Source organism: Vidua chalybeata, chromosome 3, assembly GCF_026979565.1.
Source record: "Vidua chalybeata isolate OUT-0048 chromosome 3, bVidCha1 merged haplotype, whole genome shotgun sequence".
Taxonomy (NCBI): domain Eukaryota; kingdom Metazoa; phylum Chordata; class Aves; order Passeriformes; family Viduidae; genus Vidua; species Vidua chalybeata.
This window is the reverse complement of record NC_071532.1, coordinates 72,527,177-72,552,578: the sequence shown is the minus strand read 5'-3', so window position 1 is coordinate 72,552,578 and position 25,402 is coordinate 72,527,177. Positions and strand designations below refer to the sequence as shown.

The 25,402-nt window shown below is 44.0% G+C and overlaps 1 protein-coding gene across 1 annotated transcript in view; it reads right to left on the bottom strand.

Annotated features, from left to right (window-relative positions):
• Positions 1-5,423, bottom strand: part of SIM1 (SIM bHLH transcription factor 1) — a 47,822-nt gene extending 42,399 nt beyond the window's left edge. The window contains exon 1 of the mRNA XM_053938246.1: positions 5,143-5,423. Within this exon, the coding sequence (XP_053794221.1) occupies positions 5,143-5,317 (175 nt within the window). The 5' untranslated portion in view covers positions 5,318-5,423. The remainder of the gene's footprint in view (positions 1-5,142) is intronic.
• Positions 5,424-25,402: the final 19,979 nt, after the last annotated feature.

Here is a 25,402-nt window from a genome sequence, read left to right as displayed (position 1 = left end):
CAGTTAATTTAACAGGCAGTGGTTAATGATAACTCAGAATCGCGGCCAAATGAGGCTACTGTGAAGGACTGGGTCGCCGTCGGAGGGTTCAGATGGAACAGAATAAGCTATGCTAAAAAAAAAAAAAAAAAAAAAAAAAGCTGCTCATTTCCACTGCCTGCGGATGCCATTAGCAAGGTTTTGTAAAGATTTATTATCTCACTAAATCACATGTATTCATTTGGAGCAGAGATAAATTAGCATCCCTCTTTCTTCATAAAAATAATAATAACAGGGAGGAAAAGCCCTGTCGACTAAACAAACAACCCTGTTAAGAAAGTGGTAGTGGAAATAATTCTGAGGTTGTTTCACTATAGAAAGAAAAACCAGGATTTTGGCAAACACGAGGTAGCGGAATTGCACTTTGAAATGCAAACAAACGGAACCATGTCCAAACTGGAGAGACGGGGGGAAAATCAAGGCATTTTCGAGCACAAACTACTTATTCGTTTCTCCAGAAGAGTCAAATTCAAGTAGCCCTTATTTCGAAGAAATAGAGGAAGGAAAGATTTGCACTAACGCATACGCGGTTTATGTGCAAGTTGAAAAATATTCTCCAACATGAAAACGGTCGCATGTTTCCAAAGGAAATATGATTTTTCCTCCCCGCTCTTCTCATTAAGTATTCCTTCTAAAACATAAATCTGTGGTGGTTTTTTTTTCAGCGATCCTGCTAGTAGTTTAGTTCTGCTCTTCACATTTTTAAGTTCACATCAAAACTGGAATTAAACAGATTCAGCGTGGAGCGTAAACTGCTGCTTAAATGAGAAAAACTTCTGTAAGAAAATAAACATTGAAACCTAATGCTCAATCATTTCCCTTTGCAGCAAGAAAAACAGCATTAAATCACCTATCCACGTGGGAAACGGATTTTTTTTTTTTTTTCTGTTGATCTCTTCCCCCTTTAAAATAAAACAAGGTTAAGGGTTTCAATATTGAAATGTTAACCATCCTGATTCGGCGAAAGTTTATGTAAACGGAATCTCTGCTTTTGTCTCGAAAAGCAAACGCCTCTCGGCGCCAAAACGATCCCTTCCCACTAGGACAGACTGCAAACCCTCCTTTTGCATCTCTGGTCGTGGATGGAGAATAGGACCTTTAAAATATTTCTAACTAAAAAAAGACAAACAAAACCCAAACAGAAATTATTTATTGTGCCACCTGGGTTTTTTGTTTGAGTTTTATTAATTTTTTTCTCCTTCCCCTTCTTGGATACTGCCGAAGATCAGTGAAGAATTACCCCGCAATAGTAACAGCGATTGCATTGTCTTTGGTGGAAAATTCTTTCAATCCTTTGACACCTTGGAGATTTTTCTACCTATTTTTTGCGTCCACGTTACTTGCCATTAGCGATTTACTGTTAGATAAAAATATTAGTATTTATTTATAATGAACATTAAATCAGGATTTTATTTATTTATTAATTAATCCTCCTTGAAAACAAACAAACAAACAAACAAACACTAAAACTCTTCCTTAATGTCCTCAGAAAATTAGCAGATATTCACTCTTTCTAAAGCTGTCTGATCACCGAAAAGCAGTATAGGTCTTATACGCTTTCTCCTCCTGAAAATAAGTGTTTTAGTACTGAAACGATGCAAGAAACCTACGTCTTGCACTTTCGTTCTTGACAGTTCTAATCTGCTAAAGACCTAATGAAGTGAAGTTAGGGGTGGAAAGAACAACCCAAGCGTTTCAATAACTTGCGAAAATTGCACAACTATTACGAGAGAGAGCTCGTAGAAAAATCTCTGCCCGGTTTGTCAAGTTTGTCCAGTGCCACTGCCTTGTGTTTAGATGTCTGGGGGTAAGAAGGTAACCCCACGTGCTTATTTTGTGTGTGACTCTCCTAGCATTTTACTCCTAGAAAACTCTTGTTTCCAAAATGAACCCGAAATCTTCCACCTTCTTTCTCTATAGGGACCTTTCAAACACAAAATTATGCAGACAAGCGCACACCAATTCTCTCCGCCCTGTCCCCAGCCCCGCGTGTGCGCGGCCATGAGGAGTGTGTATCTTTCTGTACGTGATTATTTACAACCAACTCTATGCAAGCACTCTATGGGCAGATGGCAATTCGCTCTTGTACCGGGGAGAGGGGATATGCGTTACTCTGGAAGTGCAGCTCGCTCTTACGGAGACAACGTTTCTCTACCCTGACTACTCCAAGATCTCTTTAAATGTATGACGTGACATTCCGCCGGGCTCCCGAGCCTCCTGCTACCCATCTCCAGTGTTTTGGCCAACTCATCGGGTCTGTCCCGATGCTTGTATCCTTTCCTCCCCAGAGAAATACAAGCAAAAGGAACCCAATTACATGTATCCAACATCATCCCTGCCCTTCCTCCTCCGTTCAGAAAGACTTGTCCTTTCCGTGCGCCATTTCCCCGGCTGCCACTACCTGTTCTCCCTTCCCAGAGAAGGAATGACTTTTTTTTTTTTTTTTTTCAGGGTGGGGGCACTGGAAAACCAGAATAGCCTCCCGTTTCCTTGCTTCCCTACCCTCAAACACAGCCGGACAAGCACAACCGCAACGGGAGCCCAAGCTGCTCCGCCACGCTCCCGGAGCCCACTGTGTCCCCCAGGGTCCCGGGAAAAATCACCCGGGCTCGGCTCCTGCACGGCCAGGCACAGGAGGCCACAGGAGACCACGCCGGGGAGGCCGCTCGTGGGCGCCCCGCTCGTGTTTAGTAGTGGCACGGGCGAGCGCAGGGAAACCCGCGGGGCCGGGGCCGGCACCGGGGCCGAGTCGGGCCCCGGTCTTCGCTCCCCGCCTCCTCGGAAGTTCGTGGGAGGGAGAGGGAGCCCGCGTGGGACGGCGGGGAAGCCGCCCGGCTCCACGCCACGTTGCGACTGCCGCTCTCAGGCCTTTGTGCGCCGCTCGCAGCGCGCCCCCGGCCGCGGCCCTGCGCAGGGATGCGCGGCCCCGGGGATGCGAGGGTGGCGGTCCCGCGTGGGTCTGCAGCACGCTCGGCGCCGGGCCTCCGGTGGCAGCGCCTCAGAGGGGCGAGCCCTTCCGAGCCTGCTCCCTGCCTTTCTTTCTAATGCGCAGTTTGCCTTTAATGAGGCTGCGAAGGCTCCGCTGCCCCCCGAGCCCCGCTCAGCCACCCCCGCTGCCTCCGCGCTCAAATTAGCATCTGCTGCGGACGGCAGCGGCCCCGGCCCCGGCGCGCTTCGCCACACGGTTCCCCAGGGCATTCAGGCATCCTGCGCTGCCACTGAGGGACGGGGATCAGCTATTCTTCTCTTCCCATGATTACTCACAGCCTACAAGCAACACCATATGCTTCTTCTGATCAAACAACCCGCTACATAGGCACCAGTAATTGACGAGACCTGCTCGAAATCACGCAGAAAGGTAGCCTACTGAGACCGCAGGAGTTGACAAATCATTGCTAATAATCCTTTTAGGAACATCATGGGCATCAGGGTTTGCAATAGCTTTATTTTTATAAAGTATGCGCTGACAGCATAAAGGACAACTTCGTCTCCTTTGAAACAGAGGATTGTCCCGCATAATGATCTTCAAGATGGCAGAGCAAATAGAGGAGGAAAGTGGCTCGATGAAGACTTTAATTATTGTTTTTAAAGGTTTCATTTAACCCCTTCTTTGGTTACAAGTGACTCGATGATATGGAAAGTTGTTTCAAGAAATCATTGTAAAATGCACTGGATTGAAAATTACTGCCGTGGACCTTAGGTATAAACGTTCATCTGTAACCTGGGGCCGGGGTGGGGGCGGGGGGGTGTGAGATTACATCCCCCGTCCAAATGACTGCCACATTGCATATTTGTTTTAAAAAGTAGAATTAGTACCAGTGGTCCACATATTTAACCGGGAAAAAAAATTAAAACCCCCTCAAACCACCAAATCAGACAAAACTAGAGCATAACAAAACTAGGCCATATACACACTCTTAATTTGTAAAATATATAGGCCAACTGAGTCGAGATACAGCTACAGAAAACTCATGGGGACATAGCTGTATTACGTTGTTTCCTATGTACACTCCTTTTTCAACAAAAGATGCAGCGAATTTTGTATTAGGTCAGGGAAAAAAAAAAAAAAAAAGAAACCTCTTGATACTTTTTCTTTCACACAGACCACAACGAGTTGATCTAAATAAAAGGTTTGTGATTTTTAAAATATTTTTCCCCTACATCTTATAAAGTCAATAGAGTGAGAACATGGAAAACTTTATTCTGACTCTCTTAACTTTGTGCTATTTGTTTTTCTCGGCAGCCGATCTAGAAGACCAAAGACGATTGTTTTAGATCCTGATACTATTTAAAAGTAAGAGACACTTCAGGACGCTTAAGTTTGCTTTTGCTACACAGGCGAGTTGTTGCTGCTGTGGAAGTCAACGTGAAGTTTACTGTTTGTCGGGGAGAATAATGTCTAGGCTGGGCCACTGGTTTTGCAGCGCTGGATGGTCAGGGGAATTGAATATATCTGGGTGCAAAACCCCTGCTAAAATTTTCCGTGGTCGATTAACGCTCTCAAACTGCCCTAGTGATCCTCAAAACGAGACACAGCACGCTGATGATGTGATTCAGTGTGATCGACTTATTTATTTAGCCTGGGAGTGAGCACGCCTGCACGCGTGTCCTGTACCTGTACACCGCACCTTTCCTCGAGAGCTGAACTAAGGCTTTAGGACTTCGCATAGACTTATGTAAATATTTACCCATATACTAACTCGCCCTCACAGAGTTACTATAAATAGGGGTGAATCATGTCCTCTTAGGCCTCGCGTGTGCTTGGTGGGGGATGCATATTTGACTGGAAGACTGAAGGAAAAGAAAACCCGGGTTTGCTTTAGCAGAACACACAGCAGAGCTCAGTGCCTTCAAGTGTTGACAAAAGCACCATAAGTCTCCAACCAAACCTGTCATAGGAGCTAAAGGAAAAGTATTTACAACAGAGGAAAGTCACAGCGGAGGGTACCCTGTCTCCGAGCACACCCCTAAGGATTGATCTCCTTTTTCTTTTTTTTTTTTTTCCTTTTTTTTCTTTTTTTTTTTTTTTTTTTTTAACCGTAAAAGTGATAAATGACATCTGAATCAGAACAAAAATAAAGGCGAATAGGCATTCCCACCTACCTTCTGGAAAAACCACTCTCATTTTTAAATAGCTGGTAGTGAGTCTGATTATGGATGCTTTGTCCAGCTGAGAGGTGATAGCGGAGGGCAGGGGTAGTAATTTAGCCAGTTCATAAAATTCACTGTTTTCTTTCTCCCGTCTAGTCCGGGCAGCATTTTTGGACTTCTCTTTCATCGTGTTTTTTTCCCGCTTCCTTGATACAATTTAAACTCCAGAGATTCATCCAAAGGTGGAAGGGAAACTCATCTGCAATTCATCTCTCCGGAGCATCAGGCGGTGATTCTGAGCGCGGCCATTACTCAGAAAAACCGTTCTCTTGTGTAAATGCAAACAAGTATTGAAGAGTAGAGGTGTTCTTTAAAAAAAAAACAAACAAAAAAAAAACCAAAAAAAAAAAAACAAAAAAGAAAATATACTCTGAAAAGCAGAGTCAATTAGATGGGAAAGGCATTTATCCAATGCAGCTCACCACTCCAAGCAACTGCATTAAAAAAAAAAAAAAAAAAAGCTAGAAGATTGAGGCACCAGACAGCAACCAAACGATGTATTTCTGGCCTTTTTTCCTACTCATGGCGGGCAGCATAGCTCCTCGGAAGAGGGTCATAGTAATCCCGTTATTTCCCGTGATCCGTTGTCAATCCGAGGGCCGAAACGCACGGCCGCGAGCTGCCTCCCAGGGCGCTGGGTGACTTCCCCGGAGCCTCTCTCTGTGAAGACAAGAGCAGTCCTGGAGTGAGAGAGCCGGTACACGGCGCCGCAGCGAAGCCGCGAGAAATAATAATCAACAACCAGCCGCCGGCGGGTGTAGTATTTTCTCCCACCAGAGGGGAAAGAAAAAAAAAATTGTATTTTCCCATCTAGCGCGCCCGTGGAGAAGCCTGCCCCGCACTCTCCTCCCACAGCCCTCTCACTTCCCAGCCCAGGTGTGCACTGCATGGCCAGAACGAAAGCGCAGCGGAGAGCAGTTCCCGGCTCCCGGCGTTAGCGGGTTTGGTGCTGCCGGGGCTGCGCCGTCCCCTTCGCGCTCCCACGGGCCGGCACCGCGGCGGCGGCCAGACCTCCCCGCGCTCCGCGCTGCCAGACCCTCAGTGAGGGTACATTTCCAATCATGGAGTATTTCTGCTTGTTTCCCCTTTTCTTTTTTCCTTTTTTTTTTTTCTTTTTCTTTTTTTTCTTTCTTTTGAATTTCTCCTCTTCTCGGCTACTGTCCTCATTCCTCAACTGAGATCGGGGGTGTCTACCTCAGCTGCACCCCAGCCAGGGGAGGCATGCTTTGACCAGCCCTGCCCCGAGCCGGAATCCACCCAAACATCACATTTTTCCAACCAAATTATCTTTTTTTTTTTTTTTTTCTCCTCATTTTTCACCGTGGGGAAGAGACCCACAGCCTAGCACCGCACAGCACTGCGGTTCTTCGCTGAGGCGGGCAGATTGTGGTGGGTTGTGATCTTCTTTTCACCTACCTTGAATCCCTGAGCCCGGCAGCCTGCAGAGAGCTCTCCCGGGGTGAGGAGCCCAACTCTTTAATTGGCTCATTAATGGCACGGGGAAAAGTTTGCGCCTGTCACTGCTCCTCGCACCGATGGGCAGACAGGCATTGCCGCCTCCCCATCCCCTTTATCGGCTCCCAGACTCTCCGTCTCACATAACGAGGGGTGGGGTAGGGTGGGGTGGGGGGGCGAGGTTGGTATTAATGAAGAATCCCTAATTTGCGGCTGAGAAATGCCTAATAACTTCTTGATGCCTAAAAGCCTTTTAGCACAACTTCATTTCTGTCCAACTCCCCCCTTGGCCCCCCTCCCTCCCCCCCGACCGAGCCCGCCTTAATGCCACTCACGGACCCGCCTCGCGTCCCGTTGGCCGCTGCCACTCCTCGCCCGGCCTCCCACTGGCGGAGGGGGCGGTGGCGTCACGCGGACATATTCCCACCCCTCTCCCGCCTCCCCTCTTTCCCTGTGTCCGCCCTCTGACCTGGCGGCGCCGCCGGGGGGAGTGGGGACACACAGACCCCCACGGGCACACACAGACATACACACACGCATCTTCTCCCTGCGTACCTGTTGGGGGATTATTTGCGTTGAGGTGGGTACATTTTGGCCATCTCCTCTCCGCTGGGCAGCGGGGGTGAGCCGCCGCAGGACTGTGGGTGGTGAGGATGGCCGCAATTTTACACACCCACGCACATTTCCCCACCCCAAAGCCCACCAAGCAAGTGGTCGCGCTTGGGAGAAATAAGCTGCGGTGACGTCCCCTGCTGCCCCCCGCTCCCTGACACCCCCAGCTTTAACCATGTACGGTTTTCCCCGGGCTGATGCGCTGCGGGACAGCATGAATCGGGTCCCGCGGCGGAGGGGGAGAAGGGTGGAGAAAGATTTTAATTAATTTTCTTGATACACGCTGGAAAAAAAAAAAAAACCTAACCAAAACAAAACAAAAAAAATCCCACAAACAGGAAAGAGGAAAAAAAAAAAAAAAGGCGAGGGAGAAACCCAAACCCAAATCATCCTACATTAAGAGACAGAGCTGTTTTAAAACTACCCGCAAAGTGGGTGTGGGGTCTTTTTTTCACGGGAAGTCGGACTATTCCTAATCTCGTGTGTCCCTTGGGGCAAATAACCCTAAAAACGTGACGCTGCTCCTAAAACTGCTGGTTCCTGAATAGAGCAGATAGAGCAGAGAGAGAGTGCCTGGAGTGGTGGGAGAAGGGTTGTAGAGCCTTTCCTAAAACCATAGCAGACTCTCAAAACACTGATCTAATTGCCAAACCAGTCGGTGCGAGACTTCGGCTAAAATAACTCTTTAAAATGAGATTGCGCTAGCAGGCAACAGTCGGAGTATTTCGAGGTAGAAGAAACGGCCTCAGTTTTCTAAAGAAAAACATCAACAAAAAAATTAAAAAAAAAAAATTAGCCTTTGAAGCATCTCATCCCTTTTGCTCCTTGGCCGGCTGCAGTTCGAAACGCAGGCTTGCAGTGCAGACCGTCTGTTCGCTGCTTATCACCTTAAATCTCTCCTCGGTTAAAAGCTTTCCCTGAGTTCATTTGGGTAAATAAAGGAAAGACGGAAAGAGAGGCATTCAACAACTCCTCTGGGTGTCCAGGCGTCTACAAGCATCAGAGAAATGTATCCACGTACTCTCAAATGTTCTTTTGATTGTCTTGTTTACCGAAGCGACTCGTCGTTAAACAAACACGAACGCAAGGCATTTAGTGAAGGTAAGGGTAAAAAAAAAAAAAAAAAAAAAAAAGAAAGAAAAAAGAGCGCACCACTTCCCACCGTGTCATGCTGTAAAGCGATCGCTGCTGTGGGGGAAAGTGATACTGAATTTACAAAAATCTTCTCTGTGTGTTACTGCCCTCAGGTGTAACGTGAGTTTGGGTGACAAGAAAATGATTTAAAAAAAAAAAATCTTCCTTCTGGTTTCCATTTGAGGGATTCCTCTTCCTAAAAGGCACTGACGTCTCTAGGAGGGCATTTAGACATATGGGCAACAACTGGACTAACACTGTCAGGTAGCTCACGACTTATTTGTCAACAAGAGCCAGAGAGAATGTCTTCTATAACACCCTTGGTCTGGGAAAAGTAAATAAATCAGTAGGATACACTTCTGCTAATTTATACCAGGGAACATGAGCATCCACCTTAACAACCCCACACAGCCCCATCGAAGCCCGTAGCTCACCGAGGATTCTCTTTCCCGGTGTACCGGGACTCGGTTTCTTCCCTCCAGCCCGGGTGGGTGACAGCGACCGCACCGGTTCTCCCCGAGGCCGGGGCCCAAGGGCTCGGGCTCGACGAGTCCCTACATAGATTTTGAATGTATAAATGCTACGGTAGATAAAGTACAAGATGTGAAAGGACTAGCGGCTGAAGGGCAGTTATTCAGCTCTGGAAGTTACAGCAATCGTGGACAAAGTCACCTCTCCACAGAACTACCAGCGCGGGGTCAGTACACTGGGGATATTTCCCAGCAGATTTCAAGAGGCAGTTCCCGAATGATGGGAAAATTTGGCCGTTTCAGAGATGTTAACCTTGTTTTCCTTCGGCAAAAACAAGTGACTTCTGCAAGAGGAGATCAGACTTGGCTCTGTCCTGTTCCAGGTGTACAGGTAAAGGCAGCCTGCAGTAGCTAAATTCGTGGTTTTCATATCAGCCGAGAGCCCTCTGTCACCGACCCCGGTGAAGCCCGCCTATCCTGAAAGAAGAGTGCATGATGCTGTTGAACAAAAGAAGAGAAGGCACCCCTGCGGGATGCCCGCACCCGGAATACAAGCCGTGGGAGCGGAGCTGAGGGCAGCGAGCGCACCGGCGGCGCGGCGCGGACACCTGCGGGCCGAGGGGCCGGAGCCCGGGGGCGCACGGCAGCTCCGGCCCCTCCAGGCGGGAGAGGGGCATTCTGGCCGCCTGAAGCTGTGTAGCTGTGCTGAACTATGCTCAGTTCAGATGCAGTTATTCTCGGGCGAGAATCTCCTGAAAAAAAAAAAATAGAGATAATACTGGAAAATTGAATAAACAGGTACTGCAGTGCAATTTGATTTTAAAAGACGCATAATAAAATGGTGTATCTGAAGAAAGGCTGAGCGAAAACAAAGCGTTTCACAGACAGATTTCCAACTACAGTAGAAAACTTGTGTAGGCAGACACAATATGCAGCGTGCATTGCAGCATGTGTGCGTGAGCGTTTGTATGTGTGTGCAGAGGGGGTGGGGGAAAAACTGTACAAATCAAAGCAGGGAAAAAAAAAAAAAAGAAAAACCCTACCGGACCACTTCCCTATAGGACAGATCAGATCCAATTTCTTCTTCAGCACATTTGGATGTATTCTGATGTATTTATTAGATTATGAATTCGGACGCGTTTATTAATGTCCCCTAAATAATAAGGTGGCCATTTCTTATGCAGAGAGAAAAATCTCTTGTTCCGAACGTAAGCCATCACTTAATCACTTACACACCGCTTTCGTTGGTGAATTAAGGATGCGGGTCGCTCTCCCGATTTTTTAAAAAAAAACAAAACCAAAACAAAAAACAAACAAAACCCCCAAACAAACAAACAAACAAACAAACCCCCCCCCCCCCAAAAAAAAAAAAACTCCAAAACCAAATAAATGAAATTTCGGCCTGGTATTAGTTACGGGCAGATTTCCACATGCCAAGCCTCCCTCATTTTTGTACCGGCGAGAAGCAGGATCCCACCTCGCCAGGACCCTCACGGCAGAAGGGAGCGCCCCGCCGTGCCTCGGCTCTCCCTGAGATGCGGCTCACTCGCCCAGCCCCGGGGGTGCCTGAGGCAGCGCGGGCGCTTGGAGATCGAGACTGTTTTTTTAGAACACAGTAAACTTCAGATACACGCACTTGGGTACCCTGGTGAATTGGAGTGTGATGTGAATTTTCATCCATGCCCTCATCAAGGCTTTATTGACATAAATATACACGGCAAATGCTCTTTGAGACCATTCAGAAGTAATTAATGTGTTTTAACTGATCTAGATCTTAACCTTCAAGATTCAAGCCATGCTCTAGGTACTTTATTCCTGCTCTTTTGCTAATGTTATTAGGATGTTCAGGGCAGCAGGACAAGGAGAAAGCCGATTCTCTAAAACAGGAAATAGTTAACAGACCCTTGGATTCCAGTTCTCAGATATAAGCGTTTCTGAATGCATTTCTTTAAAATAATTACGGAAACATTGCAAAATTTGAGTAATCAACCACTAGTATAATTCTTAGTTATTTTAGGCAACTCCTTCAAACAATTTTTGGCGTGTTAAGAGATACTTCGCAGGGAGGAGAGACACTTCTCTTGACTACGCACTCCTTTCAATTTTATTGTTTTTGGCATAAATGTAACGAGATGATTTATATTCATTTTTCCAGGGGAGGCAGAGGTCAGTACCTTTTAGCCCTTATCTTATTGAACACACTCTTGCTAATGATTGGAAGTCAAGCTATCTTACTGTGACACGGAGCAGCGAATGAAAACATAAACTAAATATAAAGAAACGCTAAAAAATATACTTCATGGCTAGTAACAGCTATCCCAAGAGACATTTTTTCTTATCTTCTGCATTTCCAAAGGAGCCTGGTACACTGAACCCCCGAACCGAGCTGAAATGCCCTTGTCAGGGGTGAGAGGTTCGGTAACGACACGGGACTGGAACTCTGATGAAATTACAAACTTCACAAAGCGCCTCCTGCCCTCCCTGTGCCTCCACAGACATCCTGTCTAGCTTTGATAGTACTTTCTGCTGCACCGGTCGGTGCGCGTTCTTTCTCTCCTGCTCCCGGACGGTACCGGCGGTCCGGGCGGTCCCGGCCCCTCCTCACCTGCTCCGCACTCCCCCGGCCCCACGGCCGGAGGCGGAGCCGACACCCGCACCCAGCTCCCTCACAGCGCCCCTCGGGGCCTGCCGCACCCTCCCGGCGCCGCCTGGAGCCCACCCCCACGCAGGGCTCGCCTCCCGTGAGATCCCTCTCCCCTTCAGGTCGCCACACCGCTATTCCTCTCGCTCCTCCTGGAGGAGGCGGGAGGCCCGAGGGCCGGCGGCGGCAGCAGCTGGGGACGCAGCCAGCCGGGCCCCGGGCCCGCCGCCGCTCCCTCGCGGGAGGGCAGGGTCGGGGTGCCGGTGCGCTCCCGCCCCGCCGAGTCCCCGCAGCTTTTCGCGAGAGGCTTCCCGGCGGCCGAGGGCTTTGTTCGGCTGCGGGCTCTCTGGGAGCTCGGCAGCGGCCTCCCGGCGCTCCTCTCCCCTTCCCTTTCCCTCCCCTCCGCCCCCTGCCCTCCCGCGGCCGCGGGGCCCGCAGCGCCCCACGCGCCGCGCCGGCCCCCGGCACGAGCGCGCTCCCCACGGCGCTTCCCGCCCGCGGCCCCTCGCGGCGGGCACGCGTCGCGCTGCAGCGTCCCGGCGCTGTCCCGCCGCCCCGGGCACTGTCCCCTCACCTGCGAGGCAGCCCGGCGGCGCCAGGAGAGGGGCCCGCACGTTGCCGACCACACGTGCTTGTCCCCCCTCCCTCGTGTTTGTGGTTTCACCTGCCTGGGGTCGACTCAGCCCTCCTCACGTCTAAAGGAGAGGGGGACTGAGCTTTGCAGGGGGCGATGGCAAGGAAACATCCCTTTTGCGTTGTTTTATATCTGTTTTGGTGTACCACACTGGATTTCAATAAGGAGCGTCCTTGTGGGGGCTTTGCCCAGGTACAGACCGACTGCAGGCAAGCCAGGGGAGCTGCCTCATGGAGGGGAACCCTCCTTGGGAGGGTGGGCTGCCCCAGGCCTCTGGTACAGCGGGAGACCTGCACTTGCTCGTGTATGCTGATGGAGCTGGAGCTGCGTCAGGCTTCCTCTGTACCCTGGCTATCACTGAAACCTCCTTTCCCAAGGCCTGGTTTTGATTAGCAAAGAAGTTATTTCATTAGTCAGGGGGGAATCTGTCAGCAGAAGCCTGTTTAAATTTCAGCACCCCAAAGAATAATGCTTAAAATAGTGGGATCCGTTCCACAGTCTGTTCTTACTATCAACCTGATAATTAACAGGTCACAAATAGACTTGTATCACTGCTTTGTTTCAGTGGAGGAGAGCAGCTTAACCCGCCTTGAGGACACACTTTGCTTTGAAATAACACATGCCCGTTTCAGATGAAATCAATAGCAAGAGGAACCACCCCCTTCTGTTGCTCTGAAACTCATGTCTTCAACCTCCTATTGCCTCAGAGAATAGGCTTGATCAGACCAAAAAAGGATGGATGCAGAGTGTGAGGCTGCCTGACAGCTCTGGAGCTGGTGCCTGTTCCACTTGGTGTATATCCTAATCATTATGGTGCTTATAGCTTTGTTGAAAGGCAAGGTGGGGAGCATTCCCTGCATGGGTTTTAACAGGATCTTTTCTTGTTTTAGTCTCATACCCATTTGTGGTTGCAAGTTTAATTGTTTTTATGAGAATTGCATGCTAAGCTGGGAACAACCTATCTTTTCTGAATTATTTGGTCATTCTGCAAGCCTGTCACTACTCTCCTCTGCATTCCCCACGTGGTGAATAGATGCCTTCAGAAATAATGTGGAGAAGATGAAGTTTTTGAGTAAAACACTATGAGATCAATTGCTTATATTGGGTGGGGGCATAGGGAAACAGCACCAGACTTGTAAGCATGAGTCCAGCTTGCAGACTGTTTCAGACTATGCTAAATCTGTTGCTGAGGGATTAGGGTGTTCCCAAAGCTTGGCGTATGCCTGTGATTAATATTTTTTTATTTGCATTTTGCCTCACTGTTGAAATGTTTTGTCTAAACCCTGATTTCTGACTATTATTCACTGATAGTGGGACTGCATTTACATTGTGATGGCTGGATGTACCCAGCTGAAGCTAGAGCCTATTCAAAGGACAGTTTCCCCACAGCACCTCTTCTGAGAAGTGTCCACTACTTGCAGCTGGAGGAAGTTCCAGGACTTGCTTGCTCTGTGTAATTACTATTAGACTTAGCTGGTAGATAAAAAAGGAATCAGCATTTCTTTGGTCTGGCAATGTCTTAGTGATGTCAGTGACACATTTTTGTAATGTGCCAAAGCCTTAGGATATACTGGAGTCAGGTTTTAATTTTGGCTTCAGCACAAAGTGCTCCTGGTGCGTGGCAGAACCCAAGTTGTCAGAGCAGTCATAGTGGAGAGTGAGGAGAAGACTCTGGGTGTGAAGCCCCTGAGTGCACCAATGAGCCTTAACAGCCCTGACCAGCCTCACCTGGCAGCTCCCTCAGTGCTTGCCTGAGCCAGGCCAGAGGGGTATTCGTGTCCAGTGCCTCTGCAGCCATGCCTATACCTCACTAGGCACTGTTCTAAACCCTGACCCACAGACTGACTTCCCACCTTGACCTTGGACCTGCCTTGCTACTGTAGACTCGCCTCATGACTTTGGCTCTGGCCTCAGCCTGGCTGCCACCCCTGTGCCAGCTCTATTCTCCTCATTCATGTAATGTGGGGTGGGCCCTGGCTAGTGAGGAATGTCCTGGCTGTCACACTTGGCTTGTGGTTCCCTATCCCAGCCCCACAGCCCAGCCCTGTTGTTTACTGACATTAGGCTGCTTCTATTCATTAGAGGGCTGCAATGGCCCTTCTGCTTTCCCTCTAGGGCAAAGGATTTTCTGTCTCTAGTGGGCTTGTCTATATTCTTTTGCCTTTCTAAGGGTAGTGCCTGTCTCAGAAATGGTTGAACACTGAGGACCTTCCTGAGAGATGCCACAGTCCTCTCCACGAGCTTGTCTGCAGTTATGGGACCTTAGAAAACAGGGTTGGCGAAGGAAGGCTGTACAGAGCTTCTTTTGATTCCCTAGAAGGAGCACATCTTTTGAGGTGGAGAGATGTGAATAAGGGCCCAAAGTTCCATGAGGTGTTTGACTTGCCTAAGTTTGGGTATAGTTCAACTGCTAAAGGGTGCAAGTGGAACAGATCAGAAGGTAAAGGCTCCCTGCACCCAGAGCTCGCCTGCCATTTTCCATATAGGAAGATTATGCAGGAAACTCTGACCGCCTTGGAGGGCTGGGGGACTCCACAGGGGTGCAAGAATGATCCTGCCCAGATCAGTTTACAAGGCTGGGACCATACAATATAAGCTCTTGGAGGCAAGGGCTGTGTGTATCTCCATACAGTGCGGATCACAATAGGATCTTATTTCTGTTTAGGGCTTCCAGATGCAATGCTAGTCAATGTCTATAGTAAACAATAATATTTATAATAAGTATTAACATGCCAAGCTGCAAATCACTGGCATAGTTTTCCAATATTGCTGGTTGCTTTCCAGTATTGTCCTCCAGCCTCACTGCAGTATATTGTATACAAAAGAATTGAAACCCAATAATTGGCGTGTCAAGAGTTTGAAGGCATGATCACATTTTTTCTTTTGAAATCTGTCTATTGAAACAGACATCACAACAAGTGAGTTCATTGGCCTAGTAAACCCTGTGTCCAGCATGGACACACTGTTCTGTATCCCAGGACATCAGTAATTAAGCTGGTAATGAGACTGCTCTTGCGTAGAATAACCAGTATGAAAATGTTAAAAGTTAAGCATAATGGTAAAATAATGTAGCAAAAATGTAAACAGTAGACTTCAGATATGACACTTATTTTCACTTATGGAAAGACAACTGAAACAAAAGCTTTAGCTAAAATTTGTTTTCTCTGCTTTACTGAATCTATAAAAAGTCTACAATGACTTAGTTCTTCTGACCACAGTAACGTAGCTTAACACTTGAAACAGAAATACAGATTTAAATTTAGATTTTAATTTCATGTCTTATTGCAGACACAGTAGAAACTTTACACTTAAGTAACATTTCTGCTATAAGCCAGCTCCTTTTGTGCTACTGAAAGAAATAATAATGAGAAAGTATTCCAGCAGGAGGAGCTGGTTTAGAAGCAAATGGATTCCATGGCAACTCCTGACTCTACATGACACCTAATAACTAGCATTTATGTTGGAAATTGTCTGTGTTATCTTGTACCCCAGATCTGATCTTTTTATAGGGTTTTCCCCTTATTTTAAAGCAAAATACTGGTAGGGTGGTGTTTTTTAAATATAGATCCAGAAATAAGCATGAAATATGAGTTTGTCTTCCTTGAATGTGTGCTCAGACTGTTTTGAAATTGATTTAATTTTTAAAAAATTATTTCAGAAATAAAATATTTGCTGGGAAAGGTATTGATCTGTCAAGGGAAGAGCTTTATAGGAACAGAATACTGGAACTGTGTATGTTTTAACATCATGAGATACTCATATTCAATTGTTTGAAGCATAATACAAGAAGATCCAACAGAATCAGACCAGTATCTTGGTTCTCACAGTACTGAATGCACCAGGGGAATCTTGTCATGGGGCAGCTGGAGAATAACCCAGTCCTATGGGCATCCTGTCAGCCAGTCTGACTGATTTATGATCTGAAGAATGTGGATTTATTTCCTTCTCTGCCATGATCCAATCTAGTGCATGTGTGGGGCCTGACAACTGCTGTTGTTTTGAGTGTGGAATATTTGTACCTGCTATTTTATACCTAAATTGAAAGAAATCTGTTCTTAAACTGTCACATGATAAGCAACCTTTGCCTGTGACTGTTTCAGTACTACTTCATGACTGAGAGAACATTAGCTGAAATTAACCCTGGAGATAAAGAATTCTGTGGATGCTTTGTGGCCTGACTGTTTTCTCAGCCAGCTGTTGCTTGAGGGTCTCACATGGTAGAAGAGCATAATCTAGGCTTGGAAAAAAGTATGTGGTCAAATAAAAGCTGATTCAAGTTTGTGTTGTTTATCCCTTTTTTTGATATGTGTGAAATAACAAAGAAAGTGTGACTGAAAAAAACCCTCCTGTTTTTGTGATTAGCCAGGGACAAGTGCAATCACAGAAGGTGTTCTAAGGTGCAGAAATAAATGGTGGCCAAAATGAGAAAGATGAAAGTGTCTGGAGTAATAACACTTGCTAAGTGTTATTGGTAGCGTTTCTATTTAAATATTGCTACCTTTTGAAAATGTGTAAGACCATTTAATTTTTGCCCAAGGAAAGGAGTGTTTTTACCTCTTCTTGTCCATAGATATAAAATAGATCTAAAACATAGAGTAATCATTCAAAACAGGGATTATTGGTCAGCAAATATACTAAATGAATGGGTAGAAAATGTGTCTTGGTTTAGCTAATCTTTTAGTGTAACTTACAATTAGATGCCGGCATAGACTTCTTTGAACAGAGACCCTGATCCGGCACAAAGGTATTTGTGACTAGCACTTGGAATCAAAACCAAATTACTCTCAGAAGGGTTATAACTGATCATAAAGTAAATGTGAAAAAAAAGTTAAGGCTACAGTCATACTTTGGGAACCAATTTGATGACAAAGGCATAGAAATGGAAAATACAGAAAGCCCAGAGAAAGGTGCTCTGAGTGGTGACAGCAGTAAGAAAATGATTTTTGAAATTGTTTAGGTGTATGTCTTTACCTACAAGAGAGAAGTAAGTACACAACAGACAAAAGAAAGGATATAAAATAAAAGCAGTACTAGACAGATTGGGAAATTGAAATGGAGGTGAGATAAAGGCTAAAACAGAAGAGAGGACATAGTTATGGGAAAGGAAGAACAAATAGTAAAAATAGAAATTTCAAACAGGGAATTACTTGATTTATCCTTCTTTCTGTACCTCCTTACATTGCTGTTTCTCATAGTCTTAAGATTTGTGGTTTGGAGAGGGCAGAACAATTTTGTATTGGTGATCTGAGCTGGACTGGTGGGAGATAAAAGAATCAAATCATGATTGTGGACAAAGTATTGCTGTTTTTCTTATTTATTATTGACTGTTCAATTGCAGGAAAATAAGAGAGTGTAAATAAAGAAATGAAGCAGTAGAAGTTAATTTTAAAAGAGTTACACATAAACCTGATGCATAGGCAGGGATCTGATACCAGCCATTAATCTTTTTTGCCCTTTCAAATTATCAAAGCAATATTTCTCTTCTGAAAGTTATTTTTGATAGGTTCTTGCCCTACTTCAGTAGTAGTGGCATCAGTAACTGCTAACTTCAATGGCTTGTTATTTTCATATTAGTAAATAACATGTTCATGTTCCTAAAATATTTATGTATATTATATAGACACACACAAAATCCTACCATGAATCTATTCTTATTTCCGTGAGAAATGTGGACGTAACTGACTCTATTTTATTAATGTCACATGCTATACTTCCAAACACAAGGAAATGGATAATTTTTAAATGTAGACCAGTTAACATCAAGTTGGTGTGATGTAACATGAGAGCTCCGAGTGCAGTTGTGTAAAATGGAAAGAATAGCATATGCAGTTTATAAAATTAAGACCATAAACTTTCAGGGATAGCTAAGAAAGGCTTTTGAAATAGCAAGAGTCTCACCCCAAATGCACCTAGAATAGAATTCAAGATGTGAAGTGCTTAAATCCCCCTAACTGGTAAATATGTAAAATTTGGCGTCTCAAAATAGGCTGGATAACAGCACATGAAGAGGGAAGCATAGCACAGGGATGGAACACAGAAATGTAACTTACCTTTGGTATGTTGCCTACGACTAACAGACATATGCTTGTGTATTTAGAATGTTACTTGGAACCTTCCCCTGAAAATAGAGGCTTGCTGTCTTTCAGAATGAGGCATAGGGCTTGTGCTTTCTTATTTAAAAGTTGGCTGCATTCCACCATTCCATCTGTTCCCATACAAAATTCCTGCCATCGGTTCTTTCTTCTCTTTTCTGAACACATTTCCCCCTAGTGTGCCCCAATCACCAGGTAAATACTACAGGATGCTTTTGTGGAAACTGTGCCACCATGCAAAATTATTTGGCAGATGAGATAAAAGAATAAAACCAAACAGGACTATTACCTCACAGCAGCTCTATCTGCAGGACTCAAAGCTCTGCCCCTCCTTGGAAGGGAGATTCTTATCCTATTTTTCTCATCAGGGGTATTTTTTTCATCTAATTTCATCTTTTCATGGTCGTAAGTTCTTAGTCAGTTCCTGTAAAGTCAATGGTTCCTAAGAATTAAATAACATTACCTACCTATCCAATTCAAGAAAATACAATTTATGCCTGAATTAGAAATGTTATAAAAGCTGCAGCTGTTAATCTTTGAGTCCTAGGTTTGAGTGAAGGATTAGATAATACTAATGCTGCTGTCTATTCACCAAATCCTTTGAAAGTAATAGCAGAAACTAAATTAAATCTACTAATAATATATGTTGGGAATGTATTTCATACTACAGTCTCTGAAGCAAAAGGGCAATGCAGCAAGAGAAAAGAAACTTCAGTGTGTCTCTTGGTCACTTAATGTTGGGATTTCTTTCCAGTTTCTGTTCACTTCCTGGGAAGAACCTGTATTTCCCAAAAGGTTTTCACTTACAGAATTAAATTAATCCAGCTGTTTCCTCAAGACTTTCAGACAACTAGGTAGGCACTACATGTTGTTAAAATGAAGAAACAAAGCATTTGGATTTCTCGTGAGTATCCTCATGCTGAGATTTCTCCTCTTTTTTAATGTTTATGAAGAATAGAATATTCTAGCAATCCATCTGGACCCATTCTAAAAGAACACCCTTATTTGTTAAAGGGATTGTCCTTTAAGGTCAGCATTCCCTGAAGATCCTGGTCCTGAGAAAAGTTGGGACACAGTTCAGTTATTTGAAGTGCCTTTAAATTTGGAATAGAAATGTCAGCTCCTGTTCCCAAAAGAGTGCATCAGAGCACCCCTCTGGGCATACTGTCTTGACAGTGACAGAAGCTGAAGCATGACCTGGAAGGCTGACATACTTCTCCCCTCCTGTAGGATCTGTAGGCTCAGGAGGGGGTGTGAAGTTCCTCTGTAAATTTTGTAGTGGCTGTGCAATGCCCAGGACCTGGCACCTTATCACCTCATATAAAGCGCACAAAAAGAGAACTGAATGTGTAGTGCCAGCCTCTCAGAGTGTTCCTGAGATTCAGAGACCTTACAAAGGTGTGAGTTCTTCTGCGTTGCTGGGGAGCATTTCAAAAGATGGCACTGCAATTATACATAACTGGGGGAAAGCAAAGTCCTAATGCTGTATGAATGTGGCTTGCAAATTCTAAACCTTTTGCTAAGATGTCTTTGTGAAGCCTTCTGATACATAAGCTATTGTATGTAAACAATGGAGGCCATCCTCTCTTGAGGAGAGCATGTATTTTCCCAATATCTGCAAGGAGAAGGCTAAAAGCTATTGTCAGTGTTTGCACACAGGAGTCAAATAAACATGTATGAGAGGCACAAGGGCAGGACTTTTACTTGACCAGACATGTATCACATGTGTGGATGCAGTCTACAACTATTTCACTTTTGTCAGCTGTGAGCATTTCACTAAAAAGAGGATCATCCCTCTTTTCCCAGATTAGCTCATTCATGCTCTTTGAATAAAGTCACATTTTAGAATTAAAATCTAAAATTTAATTGTCATTTGCCTCAATCATACAGCAAACTGTGATGCATATTTTGCACCTGTCTTATTTGCTTAATAAATTCTTGATGTAACATTGTGTCAAATTTTGATTTTAGCACAGTTTATGAGGTTATTTGTAGATTGCATCTTTCAAGAACCGAATCATGGGCCAGTACTTCCTCTCTGCTGTGTCCTATAACCAGAGAATGAAACTTCCATGAAAGTCCTATCCCAGAATGCTTAGTGCAAGGGCAACAATGGGAGACTGTGAGGAGGGAAGTGGAGGGTGGGATGGGACACAGCAGAAGCATGCCAAGGAAACAGCAGCATCCCATAATTGGTGTAAACTGTTAAATAGTCACTCATTTTAACTTTGTAGAATTGTACTTTAAATAAGAAAAAGGAGATTGATCTTGTTTTGTCATGGGTGAATGAAAATGTCTTTTATGGAGGTGACAGAATCATCTTGATGTTTTTCCCAGCTCTCCCTTTAGACATTGTTAGCATTTGAGAAAATAAAATAAGACTTAATTGCAGAATCTTCACAGCTACAAAGGTGAAAGTTTATCAGAACCTGATCTTACTGTGCTACCACAATCAGTAATTAGTTCTTAATTAGCTGGATTTGCTGAAAAATACATGATGGGGACTCACCATGTGTTATTGGCATCTGAAACAATTTCATCCTGTTAGTTAGAAGAAAGTACTGCTGTCAAGAATGTAAGCCTAATTTTCCCACATTAGCACTGCCCGATATAAACTGAGTTATTTCCAATCCAATGTGCAAATTTGCTACTGTGTGAAGAATGTGGTTCATCACATTTCACGTAGAGATTTAGAGTGCAGTAGAAAAGCATTGTGATATGTCTAGACTCCCTTTTCTACTGGTAGTTAACAGCATCTAGTTAATAGCTCTGTAACTATCTGTACATGTATCATGTTATTGAGAGCACGATTTAAAAAAAAGTCCAATTAATCTCTGCTATCATTACAATTAGTGGGAATATTATTATTTGGAATTATAATATTCATCCCAGAACACTTTTAATTTATTTCATTTTTTATTCTTTTCAGGTTTTCTAGCAGATGAATGATAGCAAGTCTTTTACTTTCCTTTCTCCTCTATATTCAAATTTTTATTGAGTCTCGGTAGAACAAGACGAAGCTGGAGGAGAAGAGCAGCAGTGAAGCTTAATGCATGGCCTAAGTGAAGCTTTAATGCTCCTTATTTTTGAGGAGACATATTAATAAAGAAGGTTGTGGTTTTCTAGAAATAGAGATGCAGAAGAAAGACTTGGAGAGCCTTGAATTCAAATACCATTGATGCAGTATGGAGCTCATTAGAAGATCTAAGGACAAAACATATTGTAAACATATTTAATTGCAGGATGGTGTAATCACTGTAGAGGATCCCTTTACTATAGAGCTAGGAATTATTTATGAAGCTACTCATTTAATCCAACCTATTAAAGTTCCTTTAATATAGAATTCCCTTTCACAAACTGCATGTGAAAGCAGCTAACCTCTTACTGCAACCAACATATGACATCAGTAACAATCTTGGTTTGTTCGTTCTATAGCTTTTTTGCAAATCACTTCAGAAAAATGTGTCAAAAATTCAGTGAGTGTCAGTCTTGGCTCCACCTGCTGAAGTGCAATGTAGTTGGAGAAGACATGACATTCAACAAGATACGTTTTTGGAAAGGCAGGTGGGAGTCAGACATAGCTGATAGAAAAGACATAGTATATTAGTGGAAATGGGAGTGACAGCTCTCAGCAGAAGCCCTACTCACCTTTCTGTAGCTCACCTGTCTGTTTGGGCATCTATGGCATCCAAACCTTTTGTCAGAAAATATTTATTCTCATGAAGAAGGAGAATTCTCCTTCTCATAAAATTGCTTGGAAGAAAGAATTTAGAACACTTGTAAAATAGCATGGTTGATTAGGTAATTAAGATTGAATATTTAAACATCCACCTCATGCTACTGGGCCCCTGTGACATGGGGAATGACAGAAGTGACACATGACCTATTAAAGATCTTCCTGTCTTCTGGAGTGGCAACAAAAATACCTTTGTTTATTTTAAATTTCATTAGATAGAGTTAAGCAACTGAATTGCAAACCTGACTAAACAAGTGACAGAGAGTCAATGTGGTTACCTGAATGTAGATATCAAATGTTATTTCAGATGACTTGGGTTACTTGAGGCATCCACAGAAGGTGACAGATACGACAGAACTACATTTCACATTTCACAGTTGGGGTATGTTCTTCTGGAGCTGAATGTAGAGGCCAGATGAGATATTTCATATTAAATGGCACTAGATCTTTGCATGTAAGCAACTAAACCAAGGCCAAAATGTGCAATTTAACTGAAGACCTTTAGGTTGTGGAAAAAATACGTACAGTTTTCTTGTATTGCCTTACTTTTCTCTGTTTCAGTACTTACTACATAGGCTATAATAGTATCCATAGCACATCATAGAAAGGTGATCTTAAATAATTACTTCTGTATACTTCCGTATAATTACTTATACGGATATAATGTCTCCGAACAGGTGAGGTTGTAGGGTTTACAGGTAGCAGAAGGAGCTAAAGAGAAGTTTGCCTTACATGGGAGGGGTGGAGGCAAGACAACAGAGTGATGATTCAAAAATCATTGTCCGTAAATAAACCTCTTCGTAGACAGCTGATGCCTCCTGAAGCAGTAATCAAACTATCTTAAAAATACTATAGCCTCTTTTTCTTGACTGAGGGAGGAACACAGGAATTTGGACTCAGGCTGTGATAAGTAAGGGCAGATGCACATGGGATACTTTCTTCTCTTTAGGCATGCCCCCCAGAATTAGAAAATTTGAGTTATATAACTTACATTACTTTGTAAATGCATCCTATTCTGTGAGTATTCAAGTCTTATACTAGGCTCCAGGGTGAAGGTTGGTAAGAGACTTCCAGAAGTTATCTTCAGGATGACCATCTGGAGGTCATCTCTAGAAGCAATGACAAGAGAAATTTTGGGTGATCAGCAAAAACCCCTGAATTCATCTCGGTAAGATTTGGGCCTTCAAAGGTTCAATTTACAGCAGAAAAAGACCTGCAGTAGTGAGGAGGGCTTCATGCTGCTGCTGATATATTCAGAACGGAAATCTTAAGTAAGGTTCTAAATAACTAAAAACCTACTTACAGACTGGAATGAGCAACTCAACATTAAAAATTTCTGTATGCGCTGTTTCTTTCATTTATCCATGAAGATGATTATTACATCACTGAAGTTATTTATTTATTATTATTATTTTTTATTCTGTTTGGTATTCATACTTGTGTTAGACAGCTATTCTCACTTTTCACCATGAGATATCACTGGATTGAACACATTCATTGTTCCTTCTGAGCAGCTGTTACAAATGTATCAGAATTCTTTCTCTTGGATTTTTCAGCTAAAACTGATTCTAATCAATTTGCTGAAATTAATTCTGTATTATTTTAGACTTTGTTATCATGAATCCAATATTTTTGTAAAAAAAAACCCAAAAATTATTCAAATATGTTATTTAGAAATGTCACCAAACTATTTCTAAAAACAATACACTAGGAAATACAGTATTTCCAAACCAAAGTACAGATGGCACAAATGACATTACAGAAACTCTTTAATTGATTAATACTGAATACTGAAGCTATTGTCTGCTACTCTGCAGTTAGACTTTTTGTGATGTGCATTTACAAAGCAACAAGAGCTAGCATCACTATGTTGGTATGTTTGACTGTGGCATGGTTCTTTTTCCTAATTAATTAAAACTGTCGAGGCACAATGTATTGTTTCAGCCAAGTTTTCCAAAGAAAGGACTTAATTTCTGTGAAAATTTAAACTTCCAAATTAGATGAAACAATTCTCTTTAAAATGGACTAACACAATGTGTGAGTAACCAAACTATTGCCTAACAATTTGAAAAAAGTCTGTTTCTTCTGTGACACAACACCATATTACACTGATATAGTCTAAATGGCGAAGGTGGCTTTTGTATCATCTATCCATCTCTAAATTTAGTGACAACCTTTTCTATTATCGTCCCATGTTTTTAGGATAATTTCTATAGGAAATATATTACCTATAATAATGAAATATAATATTTTTAATATGATGAGGGCATGCATACACATACAATTATGAAATAAATTACTGGTTAACTATGGAGCCTTTGAAATCAGCCAGCCTACTGCTTGCTGCAGTGTGATGTTGCCAGCAGGTCAAGAGGTGATCAGCACTGGTAAGGCCACACTAGTGGAGCACCATGTCTGGTTTGAGGCAGAGACTTGGAATTGTCAGAGAAAGTCCAGCAAAAGGCCACAAAATTGATGGTGAAGGGGCTGGACCATCTCTCACATGTGGAAAGGATGAGAGAGCTGGGACTGTTCAGCCTGGAGAAGGCTCAGGGAAATCTTGTCAGTAGGTATCTGAACGGAAGATGTTGATAAGGACACAGCCAGGATCTTTTCACTGGTGACTGGTGACAGGACCAGAGGCAACAGGCACACCTGTTGGTGACACAGAAGGGTCCCTCTTGAACTGCAAGAAATACCTCTTTTTAACTCTGAGGGTGACCAAACCCTGGCACAGGTGGTCCAGAGAGGTGGTGGAGTCTCCATATTTGGAGATGTGGTCCTGGGCTCTAGCTGGCCCTGCCTGAGGAAAGGTATTAGACCAGATGACCTCTAGAGGCCCCTCCCAAAATCAGCCATGCTGTGATTCTATGTAGGTGCAGCATCACCAGTGACATTTTTTCCTGGAAAGCTTCTAGTAAAAACTCTGCTGTATTCTTTCATCTGGTGAAATACAATGGAAATGACAGCAAAACGATCCCTTGGAGAGGTAATGCTTATCAGCTCAATGCAAAGCTGAGCAAGTGCAAATATTAATATTCAGTTTAAGGTCTAGTCTATCTGAATGAAGATACATTGATGTTTCTTTAAGTATGTTGGCTCCAAGTACTTGCTCAGCATCTTGAATCCTCTTGAGGACTGGCCTCAGGATGCATAGTCTCATCACAAGACAGATGCTGCTGCCTTCTGCCTTCAGATTTATGTCTTGCAGGTGCTATCACAGAGCTGAGCATCTCTTAGAATTTCTTTTGCCTAGCAGAACCATTCATTGCTCATCATGCCTCCTGTTGCAACCCCCATTTTTGGAGCCTCATGTTCCCTTATATACAGAAGTTAGTCACCCACTTTAGCACTGAGCCCTAGAACAAGACACCCAATTTTATATGCCTTAGTCCTACAAAATTCAGGAACAAAGGCCAAGGAAATTACAAGTATGTA